This window comes from Pelobates fuscus, chromosome 5 (assembly GCF_036172605.1).
Source record: "Pelobates fuscus isolate aPelFus1 chromosome 5, aPelFus1.pri, whole genome shotgun sequence".
NCBI classification, from domain to species: Eukaryota; Metazoa; Chordata; class Amphibia; order Anura; family Pelobatidae; genus Pelobates; species Pelobates fuscus.
In genome coordinates this window covers 352,638,677-352,654,352 of record NC_086321.1, presented here as the reverse complement: position 1 = coordinate 352,654,352, position 15,676 = coordinate 352,638,677, and the positions used below count along the sequence as shown (strand labels likewise).

The window sequence follows — 15,676 nt, the reverse complement described above, 5'->3', positions numbered from 1 at the left end:
AGCCTGCACCTTTATTAAATCCGTTTTACTTCTGCAAGACCTACGCAAACTCGAGCTGGGCTTAATTTAATTTTTTTAGTACAAATGACCTTTCTTAAACTAGATATTTTGAATCAAGTGTTGGAATCATCACTCTGTGCATGTTGCAGATCCCAAGGTCAAACTAACATCTCTCAACATTTTTGTAGAAAGCTGCCATCGAAGCCTAGTCCCATATAATTTCAGCCTCATGTAAAAAGTCTGCCTTAGTTCAAAGTATCCATCCGAAGAAGTATTGTATGTCACATAGGTTGCCATGTCTTATCTATGGTCTGGATGTGCTCCTTGGCTTTCATACGCAATGCTGCAATGCTGGAACTTCTTTGGTCCAAATCCTCCATTGGAAACTTGTCCACAAAGCCCCCCATACACTGGTAAGGACCACCGCCGAGAGGCTGAATAGATGTCATTGGAGGGCCACTGTTAAGGAAAGAGTGGCTTGGATAAGGGGCCTGGAGTGCCTGTGAAGGGGCCATAAATCCAGGCATGCTGTGAACAGTCGTAGCACCAGATATGGGCGATGTGAGCCAGGGATCCAAAGGTAGGGAGGACGTCAGAGGCCCCATACTTGTAGTTATAGGGGTCCGTGAGAATGACAGCAGTGGGGAGTCATGGAGCTTGGTAGACGAGGACTCCAGCTTTTCCTGGCGTCTCCATTTTGCACGTCTGTTTTGGAACCAAACCTAAATCAAGCAAGAAATAAAAAAAAAATGTCATTCAATGAAGACGTAAACAGGTGTTACTAAGGGAGAGAAATCTGTAGCATTAAGATAAACGCAATTGGCTTTTCTGAGGCCAGATCCCAGCTAACGTTGATTCCATTAACGGCTCGATGTGCTCACTAATTGGATAGTTCAAGTTGTGGATTAGCAGAGAAAAGGTGCAAAGCATATGCAACTAGGCAGGGATAATGAGCGGCATTTAGAACATTAAGGAGCATTTTCTTGGGGAGTTGGAAAAGCAATGCTTAAGTGGCACAATAAGTAGGGCTACATGAGGATTATATGCTCACAGAGATTTTTGAAGGAGAAGAGTAGGTGGGGTTGAAGGATTTTCTGTGAAGCCAGGAGAAGGGTGAGGATTTTGAATGATAAACATAGAGAAACCAATTAGTTGTTTTTTTTACAATACATAGACTATCCAGAGAGTTGTCTATTACTGCTATTTATTTAACAAATGATTTAAAAAAAAATGTGAGTTTAATAAAATAAGTAAGATTAAAATGTACGTCGAAATACTCTTTAATATTAAAAGGTCGTCAGATGGTTTAAAATGTTAAAGGAAGTTAAATTTCCAGTATATATTTTTTTTTGTTAATGTAAAGTTTTTCAAGTAAAATCTACTATTTTTACCTAGAAAAAGGGAAATATATTTCTTGTGACCAAAGGCAGAGGGATCAACGGATATAAAAAACAAAACTCAATGGAAGAGAATAAGCTATATGTTGCGTGCAACATATTTTTAAATAATGTTTTCTTGAACATGCGTTAACAGGTTTTATCTGTTGGGGTTTTTTTTCTCTGCAAAGAATATACCGGTATATTGCAGAGTCCACAAACCATCTTACTAAATCAAATAACTTTTTAATATGTTATATATGTGTACTATTTTACATATAACATACAGGCAGCATTTCCATGCTAAAATGACTTGAGTTTTACAGGTATTTTTTAATTATATCATTAAGATAGATATTTAAAATACTAGCACATTTTATGTGCTAGTATTTTGTGTTAGCTAACCCTTTTTTTTTTTTTTTTTTTGGGATTCATCTTTTGGTAAAAGGCCTCCATGAGTTGTATATTGTTTAACCAACATTTCAACCTTTGTTTGGCCAACATTTCGAAAATAATTCTGCTTGCAAAATCAACCATTGTATCTGCCAACGCCACCTATTAATACATCAATTGTATACGACCCTTGTAAATACAAAGCTCTCTATTGTCAACATTTATTATTTATACCGAGCTAAATAAATAGGAGATATAATAAATGGTTACTCCAAGCAACGTGACTACTTCAGTCTCTTGAAGTGGTCATGGTGTCTGTTGTCTATATGAGCAGTGTCTCGCTTTATAAATGCTGCGCATACCAAGTTTAACCCCTCTGCTACCGCGGTATAACTCCACCTCCGGCAGCATCATTGGGGTGTCATCAGCCAGGCAATAGATGAGTAACACGATTGGTATCCAACTTCTACAGCTCAGTAGAAGCTGGATGATGTAAACTCTTCTTCAGAGTAGCCCTGGTGCCTTTGTAAAACCGTTGTAAAATGGTTTGCTTTATTACTGGGACTGTGCAAGGGTACTCCTAACATCATTACTACTAGATTGGGCTGTGGTGTTTAGAATCGTTGGAGTAACCCTTTAAACAGCAACAGATAAAGTTCTAGGAAGCATGGGTTTGGGTGCTAAAGTGTCCCATTACTTTTGCAAAGAATTTGGGATAACCCTGACTGTCTAGGAGTGCCCATCTATTGAAAATAAGAATGGATAATGCGGTGCATTAGTTAAAGATGCAGTTAAGCATTGCAGCTGAGATCAGAGAAACTGTCCAGAGCATGACTTTAAAGTATATTCTCAACGAAGCTTAATGGATGTCACAAGACGGCAAGAAGAAAGCCATTTCTCATTTGGAGTTTCCCAAAATGTATATGGTAGACACAGCAAAGATGAAGCCAAAATTAGTGTGGCTCTTACAAGTATCTCGGCGAGACAGGGCATTACACAGGTAGAATTTGCAATAAAAAAGTGTGTGCTCTATTGAAACCACATATGGTTCGTGTGGTCTGATGAGACCAAAACAGATGTTTTGACCTTAAAAAAAAAAAATAAAGTTACAAGAACGGAAAAATTGATAGAGCAGTTCAAGAGGACCAACTCTATCTGCCAGACACCTGTGACTTATGTAATTCCTACAGGATAATAACCTTAAACACGCTGGTGTAAAGCAAAGAATCTGAAGTTTGAATGGAAGTTTGATTTGGATGAACCAACCGAAACAAATTTTAGTAACGGTGAAGACCTATAACTGCCGAGAGTTTTGCAAATTGCTGCATTTATAAGGCACATTGTAAAAGACAGATTGTTGTCCTTGGCAAGGAGCCCAATTTCTTACACTTGTAAGGAGCCTTTAATCTGTATAATGTATAGAAAAAATGAACTAGTCAGCTGAGTACAGAGGTTGCAATAAAAAAGACAAGAAATGAGGGAATCAATTGGAGTTTTCGTGGCATGTTGATTAAAAATGGATGGATCCTAGTAATGTGTTTGAAATGTAGGAGGCAGGACAGGATGAAAGAGAGGGAAGAGCTGTTTATGATGGCACAGAGAACTCAGATCAGTAGTTTATTGATGGAATAATTGTTTTGTATTTTTTTGCTGCTATTTTGGTCTTACCTGGACTCGAACCTCTGGCAAGCTGACTTTCATTGCAAGCTCTTCTCGACTGTACACGTCAGGGTAGTGAGAACGCTCAAAGGCCCGTTCTAGCTCATGGAGCTGGTAGGTGGTGAAGGTTGTACGGTTCCTGCGATGCTTCTTTTTAGGAAGGTCATCATCCTCTCCGTCTGGAGGCCCAGGAGTTGGGGTGCTGTCTCCTCTCAGGTCACAGAGGTCTCCATCACACTTGCCTAGGAACATCCTTTGTCCTGATTGGAAATCAAGTTGATAGATAAGTCAGTAATACTACTAGAATTTCTATTCTCTATGTACCGGTATATATTTATGTTGTACATCACCTGCATATCTCAAGTTGGACAGTCATGGTTTTTCAAGATTCACTCTGCATTTTTGCAGTTTTCCTTAGCCATGGACACTGATTTAAAGACACCTTTTTAACCCCTTAAGGACCAAACTTTTGGAATAAAAGGGAATCATGACATGTCACACATGTCATGTGTCCTTAAGGGGTTAAACAAAATCATGGCTTATGATCCAAAAGAACCAGTGACCCAACAGCCCACCTCATCATTGAAGTTCCAGCACGCTACTCCAGAATGCCGGATCTTTAATATTGGGGATGGCAGGAGTACACAGCCTCACAGCACACAGCAAATACGGATGTGATCGTGACCCTGGTATGGACCAGGCCACCAGCAAACCAAACTTAGAGAGGTATGCCCAGGAGTCAGACATACTTTTTTTTATTGTCGGATGAATGGTGAGAATAACAAACAACCATTTAGGGGGCACGTACTTTGAGACTCCTGGCCTAGATTGTACCTTTAAGTCATGCTTTGTCATGAATTAAGCTATTTTCTCACTTGTATGTTCAAGGGTGCTGTACAGAAACCTGCGAGACAACTGATATAGGTTACTTATGATGTGTACGGCACTGCACACAAAAGCAGATCGAGTTTATCATCGCAGCATTTTTTGTTTCTTACATAGCCGCGTGTCTAATTAAGAGAATTATGGGAGTGATTAATGCAGGTTTCTGTAAGACACTAAATAAAATTATATATATTTTGCGCAAAGTACTGACTGATAACAAATCAAGTTTTCTAAATGTAAACATTAATAATGGCCTTATATAAATAAAACAGACTTGAATTTACCTAGGCTGATCACACTAATTGGGTAATGCCTCACAGGCACAAATCAATCTTACCCTATATCCGGATTCTTGTCTCGATGCTACCGTACTATCCCCTATGTCCCTAGATCGGGGTGGGTCAGGGATTCTGGTGTAGAAAATTATTCTGTTGCGGCTAGCTCATGGCATCCCCGTTAATCTCCTTATGCCAAGATCTGCTCTAGTTGGGGGATTAGCAGAGTTTCTTGCTTGTCACAATTCAGCAAACAACTATATGGTAGGCTTCCAAAGGAAAACACTTCTGTGGGGATCAATGAAGTCAAGCAGTGCTAGATCTTAGAAAGATGCCAGACTTTCAACTCCGAGCTGGAAAGACTTTCTAAGTCTTAGGTTTGCATCCGTGCAATTTACATCATTTAAATCATTGTCGAATGATATAATTCAACATTCTCACTGCCTCTAATTTAAACACAGGTGTGTATGTGATCATAGAATTATAACGCCCAGAAGTATATATATATAACATACAAGATACAGCGCACTCACTCACTAAACAGTAACTTCAAAGCTCACAGAATGTTATAGTACGTTTAATAAAACACCTGACAAAATAATGGGGGTTTAGCTACAGTATAGGATCTTATATTGCATAAGCCTGCCACGATACATTTATCTCCATTTTCTATTTTTGCACATTGAGAGGAACCTGGTGGATTTTTTTTTTTACTAGGCCTTCAACTGGAAAGCAGTGGAAATGTATTTTTGCAATGGTAACGTTTGGTATTTAAATGCTTTGTTACTTTTTTGGCAATTTGATGTTGGCTTAGCTGAGTGCTAACGCAAATAACCCTAATCACGCAGTGATATGACCTCTCGAATATGTATATGGATAAATGATAGATTGATTGTGGGATCTGAAGACTGTTGGTAGTATTTGCATTCAGTTGCACCTCGTATAGACTCTTATCTAATAAATATTGAATTAAGTATTGTCATCTTTATCACCTCGTGGCAGTGTTCCCTGTCTATAATTTATGTGCTATGCACGATTGCCCCCCTTTAATATAAAAGTTTAACTGTGAGCCAATATTTGCACACCTTTAAATTAATCATGTTTGTGCGTTGATAGATATATATCCCTTTAAAGATGTTGCTAAGTAAAGTCACATAAGCAAGTTCCTCATCACAATAGATAATAATAACTACAGGATCTTTAAACATTTAAACTTCTCTGAAAGATCTTCAAACGATTCCCCTTCTAAATCCTCCTTAACCAAATAGATTTGACTATGCTTCAATTTTAGCAATATTTTCCAACACACAGGGTTATTCCCTGAAGTGACAACTGTTGGGAATTAAAAGTGAATTCTTCCAAGAATTTTTCCAACTCGCTATTTTTGGCCAAAGTACCTGACAATTCTAACTTTAGTTAATAACCTTATGTGTCCTAGTATGTTGTGTCTATGTCCCCTCTAAACTGGAAAATTCTAGGGATCCTGCAGTGTATTGAAATTCACACATTTACTTTATAGTACATCATTTTTTAATCTTAATAATCTGACTGAGAATACATTTATCATCTGATCTTAACCTTAGGAAACCTGACCAATCCCCCCCCCCCCTCTCATATTTTATTTCTTTAGAACCATCGCATGTGAAGTATATAGTTACCATATACACAGGTTGCATCGTATCCAGTGCATTACAGAACACCATTCACACCAGTATGATTCCTCTGATAATTTCCCAGAAATTCTACATTTTTTTCTTTTTGAAAAATTGTGCAAAGCGGTCAAGTTTCCTCCATATACGAAAGCCACAAATTTCGGATTCTCAACTTCAAGAGGCCTATAGAACTACATTAGCACTAATTAATACTGCCACTTCCACAAATCTGCATTTCTATTACACAATATAGTTTGGCAAACATAACAGACTAATACTAATTTCTCCAACACAATAAGGTAATACCGCCTGTTGAACCTCTTTTTTAAAATTTGGTTTAATGAAATTGAGCCCCCAGCACTATTAGTTCAATTACCTGGCAGTGTCTTCTAGAACCGCACTTAACTGCGAACAAACAAACAGATCAGCTCCAATGTAAGATCCTCCAGGCTTTGGGGATTTTCGTAGTGGTGACTATGCGGGGGGGTGAGTAGGAGACTGCTCAAACGAGCAGGCAGATCGCAAATAAGAACGAGTCTTGGTGAAATCTTCACAGATGTCCACAGGGACTGAAGGCAGATTCAGCAGCCGCGGGGGGATTAAAGGAGTTTATTAAAGGGTCACCTCCCCCTCTTAACAATGATTGGCACTGATGTAGAGTTAGAGGATGCCTTGGCATGTGTGGGATAGGGTAGGCATTAACGTTTGATTTTTAGAATGGATTACCCATAGATAAGGGTATCACCTTTTGTTGAGATATTTTGCGCAATTATTAATTTGTAAATAAATTGTTATTGCATAGAACAAAACTGTTTTTAGAAAATTGTATCACATTATATTGTTATTCAAACTGAAGCATTCACCACAACAAGCATTCAGACTATATTTTAAGTGAAACGTGTAATTCACCCTCCACCCCTTTATATATATATATATTTTTTTTTAAGTTATATAGACTCCTTATTCAGTGTCTTTCTTCTGCTCTTTTAGAACAGTTGTAGACTCTTTCATGTTCCTGGTCATTCTAGGCTTTGGTCAATCACAAGGTTCAACGACATAGATAAGCAGGACGGACAATCTCCAGAGCAACACAATGCCCAAACGGCTGTATCATTCAGAGGGACAAGACATGTCCTGTGTTCCCTCTGATCCTTCACTCTCCTCCGTGTTGTGGGGAAGAATTAAAGTACTGCTTGATGTTATCTATGAACATATCATGTATATGGATACATTATCTAGGGTTCTATGTTGCCAAAAGGATTTAAAAAGAAAAAAATAACAATTTCTACGCATGAACTCATGAAAACAAAAATGGTTAAATGCCATGTTTGAATATGCACTGAAGGATGAGGTCAATTGGAAAAGAGAGGGGTCAATCACCTAGTCATTAACTTGCTGCCTGATGAGGCCCTGGGGAGATAGCGCAGCTAAGCGGACAAGGGCACATGTAGGAGTGTGGGGATAGATGCATGGGATTGGTTGTGAAGAATCTGTGGGTGTGGTTATGTTCTGTGTAAGACAGTGTGGGGGAGGTCTTACCTCAGTGCCACTTGGGATTCGGGCCAGCAAACAGTTTCCTGTCTCCTGCTCCTGTTTGCCTGGGCCTGCAGGTTACACAGCTTGATGGTTGAGGCTTCTGGCTTCCCTCAGGGCTGCTGCAGCGTGGATGGTGGCCGGCACCTGTGGGAACAATTGGCAAGCATTAATAGAGGTATGGCTACCGGTGTGGGCCCCCCCCCGCGGCCTACCTCCCCCTGGAGCACCCCCTGTGGTTTCCCCTGCTGCCTTCCATGTGGCCCCTGCCCCTGGGGGCCGCTCCAGCACTGGCAGGCGTTCCCACCCGCCTGCCAGGCTCTCTCCAAACCCCACTCCTCGGGCCCGGTGTAGGAGCAGGAGCCTGGGCCCGAGGCATCACCAGGACCGCGTGTCTGGGGGCTCCAGACACGCGGCCTGGGTCCTGTGGCCGTGATTTGCGGCCTTCCGTGGCTGCGCGCGTGGCGCAGCCTGCTCCCTCAAGGCCTGAGGTTAGGCCTTCATCTGCTGCGCGCCCTGTGGCCCGGAGGCCTGGTGCGCAGCCTACCCGGCGGGCTCCACATGCCCGGCCGGTTCCCCTGACTCCCGCCCCGGCCGCCAGCGTTAGAACGCGGTTCGGGGCGGTGGGAGGCCCATGAATACTTCCGGGCGGCAGGCGGCCGCCCGGCAACGTGCCAGGTCCCCCGCAGCCGGCGGGGGCGTGGGGCTGCCGCTGGGGCCCCTGTGGTGAGTGGGCCCGCAAGGGCCGCGCGGGGTACCGTGGTACCGCCGTTGGGGGTGCGTGGGGGGTCCCCTTGTGGGTCGGGAGCCTCCTCTGCCGGTGAGGAAGGCTCCCGGTATGTTTTTCCCCTGTCCCCTTCCCCTCCCATGTGGTTTCCGAGAGGGGTCCCCTGGGGGGCCCAGCTTCCCACTGACAGGGCCCCCGGGACCCTCTCAGCCCTTACTGTCCTCCTCTTCCCCCTACCCCCCCCCCCCCCCTTTTCGGCTCTTTGCCCCCTTTTCCTGCCCTTTCCCCCTTTTTCTTCCGTTCCTGCCCCCCCCCTTTTTTCTTCCTTTCCTGCCCCCCCCCCCTTTTTTCTTCCTTTCCTGCCCCCCCCCTTTTTTCTTCCTTTCCTGCCCCCCCCCTTTTTTCTTCCTTTCCTGCCCCCCCCTTTTTTCTTCCTTTCTGCCCCCCCCTTTTTTCTTCCTTTCCTGCCCCCCCCCCTTTTTTCTTCCTTTCCTGCCATTTCCCCCTTTTTTCTGCCCTTTAACCCCTGGTGCCTACCCTGCTCTATCTGGGTCCCCTCTGTTCTCCCCTGCCCCCTATACCTGCGTGGGTAGGGCTGCGGGGCCCTGGGGCCTTTCTGACGAAGGCGGCTGTGGAATCGGTTTTCCGGCTGCTGCCGGTACGCCCGTCGAGTTGTTGTTTCGGGCTGTGTTTTCTGACGGTCAGGATTAGGTGGCTATGTGCCTCCACGTGAGTTGTTCCCGATGTCGCTTGTGTGGGACCGTCAGTGGTGCATGTACGCGCTCTGCTGCTACAGTGTTTTCTGGGGATTGGAGTTTCGGAGTTCCGTGGCCCGGGCCTTATCCGTGGGTCGGGATGTGTGCTCTTGTCTCCTGGATAGTGGGATCAATTCCTGTAAGGGGAACGTCGGTGCCCCTGGCTGCGGTTTGGGGCATCAGGCAGGAGGCGTCTGTGGTTTGGAGGGGCGTTGTGGGTTTCGGCTGCGCTACTCATGGGCTCTCCTGGGGAAGCTGGGCTTTGCCTGTTGGGGTTGCCCTTGGGACTGTATGGGGTTCCTGCTGGGCCTCTTTTAACGCTGGCTTGTGCAATCTGGCCCCTGAGTCCTTTCCGCTGGCTTCCAACTGTTTTGCCGCCGCAGTAGGTTTTGGGGATTTGGGTCTCGGTGGTGTGCTGCCTCTTGCCCAATACGCTGGCTCTGACGGACTCTGGTGTTCTTGGAGGTCCCCTTTTCTGGTGGCATGGTAGGCATGTGGTACCCAGCTCACGAACAAGGGGGTGGGTTTTCCTTGGGGACCATCGTGGGGTGATGCTGGCTGTCTTTCACATGTTACAGTACCCTATACCCCGGAGGTACTCTGGTACTCTGGCTCGGTGCTGTTTGAGTCTAGGGGCGGCTGGTCAGGGTTTGTCCGGTGGTTACCGATATGATGGCCGATGCTCTGTCTTGTTCATTATAGAGCGTACTCGGGTGGAGGTGTCACGGGGTCGATTTGTATGGCAGTGGAGGTGTGGTCACTTGGTCCAGCGGTCTGCTGAAGCTGGTCTGTAGGCAATCTCTGGGGCGGCGTGGGGCCCGCTCCAGTAAGATTGGAGGGTTCGGGACGGATGGGTACGTTTTCTTTTTGGGTTCCGGGATTTGTCTGCTCATATACATGTTTGGTTCCGTTGAGTAAGCGTTGGAATGGGCTTCCTTCAGGTTTCGCAGCTCGATGGCTGTTGTCATTGGGAAGGGTAAGTTGGTTGAGGTTGGCTGTTTCATCGATAGAATCTGTGCAATTCTTGGATGTTGCAGGGTTGGCTTTCTGCATCCTCCTGGGGTAGGTGGGATGCACAGGGTTATGGTTGGGCTCCTACCAAGCCGTGGAAGTCTCTACCTACCTCTATTGCAGTCTCATTCCATTTTTGGTCCGCTTGGAGTTCCAGTGGAGAGTGGAGACGTCCAGCCGCCCAAGCTTATCCGGGCAGGCACTTGTTCTGGTGATTTATTCACTTTGATCTTGTGAGTGCAATCTTGTATCAGCGCATTATCTTTCTTTTGCGGTATTACACTATGTAATTTCGTTGTTTTTTTTTTTTTTTCTGTTCCTGTTTTAGATTATGTGCAGCCGTATCTCGTTCCCCTCTGTGTCTATGTATATGTTGTAAAAGGTCAGGAACTGGGCCACGACCTTGAGAGGCTGTTGTACCTACACCAGATAAGTGGGGGTATATCTAGATGCCATTGTCACTTAGTTGGAGGTATCATATGTAGATATACTGTTTGTATTTTGTCCTAGCAAGCTGTACTGGGTTTCCAGGATGGTCTGTAATATCCCGTTCCGATCGGGGGCGGTGCAGGGTTCCGTCATTTGCCTGTTTTCGTTGGGAGTACTGTTCCGTCCCTGGGATTGTTCGGCCTCCTCCCCGGTTTGTTTCTCGGAGATGGGTTTTTCACCCCGCGTCCATCTAGTTGGGGTGTTCCTCTTGGGGGCTCGACTTCCTGGATAAGGATGGTGGGGAATTCAAAGGGCATTTATTTTGGTTGGGGGCGGCTACAGACACCGCCAGGCTGGGCGTGCCTGCGCCGATGGTTCGGAGGGCTCGAATGGCGGAGGTTCGGTGGTCTGGCTCCGGCTACGTGACGGGGGTGTGGCTCCTCCTCATACGGGGTCAGCTGCCCCGCCGCATGGGGTACCAGGGGTTTTGTCATCCCTGGGTGGAATGACGTGGGCCGGTGGTGGTTTAGGACTTGGGTGCTCTTCGATCGGGACATGTTACGCATTCTGTTTCTTCCCTGAGGTTCCCAGGGGCTAGGCTGTGCCTATCGCCCTTTCCTGTTGGCAGTGCACTCCGCAATGTGAGTGCCCTGGTGCGCTGCCGTCGGTCATCAGAATAGATGGGTTTCTAGGTTTGTCATGGCCATAACAAAAATGACTAAACGTATGACGGACAAAATGAATAACTAAGACATGAACACTTCCAGTTCGCATTTTGGGTTTGGCCAAAGGTGGCCTGGGTATCTCGAAGGGAGGGGTGCGCTTGCTGGAGGTCGGACTTGACCTCTGTTACTCTAGCGCTGCGTGAAGTGGTGGAACAGGCCATGGCTGGTGGTGGTGGGGTCCCCCGCTGATTTAGGCGTAAAACAGCGGGGTTGTGGCGGGGGTATGTCCTTGCCAATTGAGTTTGAGGTTACGTTTAAGTAGATGGAATGAGATGAACAAGTTTTTTAAGGTCTCAAACCTCCCCTGCTCTAAAGGTTTTAACTTTAGGTTGCCTGAGGTCTCGTGCCCATCGAGCGTGGATAAGGTCGGCTGATGGCAGGCATTGGAAGGATTTTTTATGACGAGGGGGGAGGTGAGAGGGAGTGGTGATTAGGAACCACTCCATGTTTTTATTGGCAAGGACGGTTGGGTCACTGTATAACACTATGGGTGGAGTTATATATGTATATATGTTAATTTATGCTTATTTATGTCTAATGTTTTGGTTACAGAAAAGAAGAGATTTAATAAATAAAGTTATGGATGTGTTATGCAGTAATTTAGTTGTGATAATAAATGCTGTGGCCTGTTTCATCCATACTAAGTGGTCTGTCGTTATTGGGGGGTGTTTAATGGGGTTAGATTTTGTTCTAGGCTGCATCGCGATTCCCCACTACGTACATACAAGGCCCTGGGGAGATAGCGCAGCTAAGCGGACAAGGGCACATGTAGGAGTGTGGGGATAGATGCATGGGATTGGTTGTGAAGAATCTGTGGGTGTGGTTATGTTCTGTGTAAGACAGTGTGGGGGAGGTCTTACCTCAGTGCCACTTGGGATTCGGGCCAGCAAACAGTTTCCCTCCCGCCCACCCTCTACTATATTTTGTCGCAGCTAGCCGGGGGTATGTCCTTGCCAATTGAGTTTGAGGTTACGTTTAAGTAGATGGAATGAGATGAACAAGTTTTTTAAGGTCTCAAACCTCCCCTGCTCTAAAGGTTTTAACTTTAGGTTGCCTGAGGTCTCGTGCCCATCGAGCGTGGATAAGGTCGGCTGATGGCAGGCATTGGAAGGATTTTTTATGACGAGGGGGGAGGTGAGAGGGAGTGGTGATTAGGAACCACTCCATGTTTTTATTGGCAAGGACGGTTGGGTCACTGTATAACACTATGGGTGGAGTTATATATGTATATATGTTAATTTATGCTTATTTATGTCTAATGTTTTGGTTACAGAAAAGAAGAGATTTAATAAATAAAGTTATGGATGTGTTATGCAGTAATTTAGTTGTGATAATAAATGCTGTGGCCTGTTTCATCCATACTAAGTGGTCTGTCGTTATTGGGGGGTGTTTAATGGGGTTAGATTTTGTTCTAGGCTGCATCGCGATTCCCCACTACGTACATACATGATTTTAACTGTTTCTAGAGGGAGTGCAGAATTATTAGGCAAGTTGTATTTTTGAGGATTAATTTTATTATTGAACAACAACCATGTTCTCAATGAACCCAAAAAACTCATTAATATCAAAGCTGAATATTTTTGGAAGTAGTTTTTAGTTTGTTTTTAGTTTTAGCTATTTTAGGGGGATATCTGTGTGTGCAGGTGACTATTACTGTGCATAATTATTAGGCAACTTAACAAAAAACAAATATATACCCATTTCAATTATTTATTTTTACCAGTGAAACCAATATAACATCTCAACATTCACAAATATACATTTCTGACATTCAAAAACAAAACAAAAACAAATCAGTGACCAATATAGCCACCTTTCTTTGCAAGGACACTCAAAAGCCTGCCATCCATGGATTCTGTCAGTGTTTTGATCTGTTCACCATCAACATTGCGTGCAGCAGCAACCACAGCCTCCCAGACACTGTTCAGAGAGGTGTACTGTTTTCCCTCCTTGTAAATCTCACATTTGATGATGGACCACAGGTTCTCAATGGGGTTCAGATCAGGTGAACAAGGAGGCCATGTCATTAGATTTTCTTCTTTTATACCCTTTCTTGCCAGCCACGCTGTGGAGTACTTGGACGTGTGTGATGGAGCATTTGTCCTGCATGAAAATCATGTTTTTCTTGAAGGATGCAGACTTCTTCCTGTACCACTGCTTGAAGAAGGTGTCTTCCAGAAACTGGCAGTAGGACTGGGAGTTGAGCTTGACTCCATCCTCAACCCGAAAAGGCCCCACAAGCTCATCTTTGATGATACCAGCCCAAACCAGTACTCCACCTCCACCTTGCTGGCGTCTGAGTCGGACTGGAGCTCTCTGCCCTTTACCAATCCAGCCACGGGCCCATCCATCTGGCCCATCAAGACTCACTCTCATTTCATCAGTCCATAAAACCTTAGAAAAATCAGTCTTGAGATATTTCTTGGCCCAGTCTTGACGTTTCAGCTTGTGTGTCTTGTTCAGTGGTGGTCGTCTTTCAGCCTTTCTTACCTTGGCCATGTCTCTGAGTATTGCACACCTTGTGCTTTTGGCCACTCCAGTGATGTTGCAGCTCTGAAATATGGCCAAACTGGTGGCAAGTGGCATCTTGGCAGCTGCACGCTTGACTTTTCTCAGTTCATGGGCAGTTATTTTGCGCCTTGGTTTTTCCACACGCTTCTTGCGACCCTGTTGACTATTTTGAATGAAACGCTTGATTGTTCGATGATCACGCTTCAGAAGCTTTGCAATTTTAAGAGTGCTGCATCCCTCTGCAAGATATGTCACTATTTTTGACTTTTCTGAGCCTGTCAAGTCCTTCTTTTGACCCGTTTTACCAAAGGAAAGGAAGTTGCCTAATAATTATGCACACCTGATATAGGGTGTTGATGTCATTAGACCACACCCCTTCTCATTACAGAGATGCACATCACCTAATATGCTTAATTGGTAGTAGGCTTTCGAGCCTATACAGCTTGGAGTAAGACAACATGCATAAAGAGGATGATGTGGTCAAAATACTAATTTGCCTAATAATTCTGCACTCCCTGTATATCAAAAGAGTCTGCTCACACAGTGATTATTCTAAAATATTGTCATACACAATGCAAGGAAAAGTGAAAAAAGTACTTTCTTAATATTCTATTTTTAAAATATATTTCTTATGCATACATCTCTTCCTTTTCAAAAGTAATTATATATACATTATTTTTATTATTTTTATTGTTTAGTTGGGATATCTCATAGCTTGTTTGTGGACCTTTGGACAAGGTCTTTTGATCCTGGAACATCAACATGGAGATTACCAGCAACATGGCAGACCCTTCAAGGTGGACTGTCATGGCTAAAGTAGGAGAACCCCAAAACACACAGACCCTAATCTGCTAAACGAGAGGTATAACGTATTATCGGGCCTTAGTATGTCCGGATTTAACATAAAGTAGTCAGGAAGAAAGCCAAGGTCAAACATAGGAGAGTACAGCATAAACGGTAAGACAAGCCAAGGTCAGGAACACAGAAAGCGGAGAAACGATAAACAAGCCAAAGTCGATAACAAGAAATCCAAATACAATATGAAACGCACTCTTGGGTCAACATGAACCACAACAGGGCAACTTGCTACTGAAAGGCCCTGATTTATAATGCCAGGGAACCGATCCCATTGGTCTGCATCACTGTTGAGCGCCTAAACACCCGAATTCAGCCAACAGCCAAATTCTGGAATTTCACTTCATGTGAACCAATTGGCGCGGTAGATCGGGGACCCCCGAAACAGGTAAGTATGACATGGACACAGTGGTACGCATATTTTCTTCCTTAACTTTTGCTGATTGGTTTCTTTGGTCACATGGGAAGTATTTTGCAGTAGAGCATCATGTGACCAGAATTGCTCAATAACATACATGTGGAGCACAACCCAATATGGAGCATTGTTCTTGCGTGGTTCTTGGTTCTGTTACTTGGTAACCACTCATCTATTACACAATTATGCAATATAGAGAGAGGATGATGCCCACGGCTGTGTTCCCATAGGAACCTTTTGACCTATGGGAATGTAGGGGGATTTAAACATGGGTGTAACACAGCATTTCCCAATTGGTGTTCCGCAGAACCCTGGGATTCCGCGAGAACACAAATGGGGTTCCGCCGTAATTTCGTCAAACAAAATGGCCATGCGATTTGGCCCGCTCTGGTTCCGCTGATAATTGAGGCGGGCGGCGAGGGAGCACTCTCCCCTGCTCAGCTCCATCGCGCACACCGCAGTGATGCCGGAGTCG

The 15,676-nt window shown here is 44.5% G+C and overlaps 1 protein-coding gene across 2 annotated transcripts; it reads right to left on the bottom strand.

Annotated features, from left to right (window-relative positions):
- Positions 1 to 65: 65 nt before the first annotated feature.
- On the bottom strand, positions 66 to 6,792 carry RAX2 (retina and anterior neural fold homeobox 2). 2 transcript variants are annotated; one of them, XM_063453311.1, is made up of 3 exons: positions 6,617 to 6,792; positions 3,438 to 3,688; positions 66 to 722 (listed from the first exon to the last, which is right to left on the bottom strand). In XM_063453311.1, the coding sequence occupies exons 2-3, from the start codon at positions 3,678 to 3,680 to the stop codon at positions 282 to 284; spliced, it is 684 nt and encodes a 227-aa protein (XP_063309381.1). In that variant the 5' UTR covers positions 3,681 to 3,688; positions 6,617 to 6,792; the 3' UTR covers positions 66 to 281. The 2 variants fall into 2 exon arrangements, with proteins under 2 accessions (XP_063309381.1, XP_063309382.1); XM_063453312.1 differs by lacking the exon at positions 6,617 to 6,792 and adding an exon at positions 4,651 to 4,675.
- Between the last annotated feature and the right edge of the window lie 8,884 nt (positions 6,793 to 15,676).

What these genes read in the sequence shown, in the direction of transcription:
- RAX2 (XM_063453311.1), bottom strand. Translation starts at nt 3,680, where the DNA reads ATGTTCCTAGGCAAGTGTGATGGAGACCTCTGTGACCTGAGAGGAGAC. An exon ending in TGCCAGAGGTTCGAGTCCAG is followed by an intron (nt 723 to 3,437) that starts GTAAGACCAAAA and finishes TGCTTGATTTAG; the next exon opens with GTTTGGTTCCAAAACAGACG.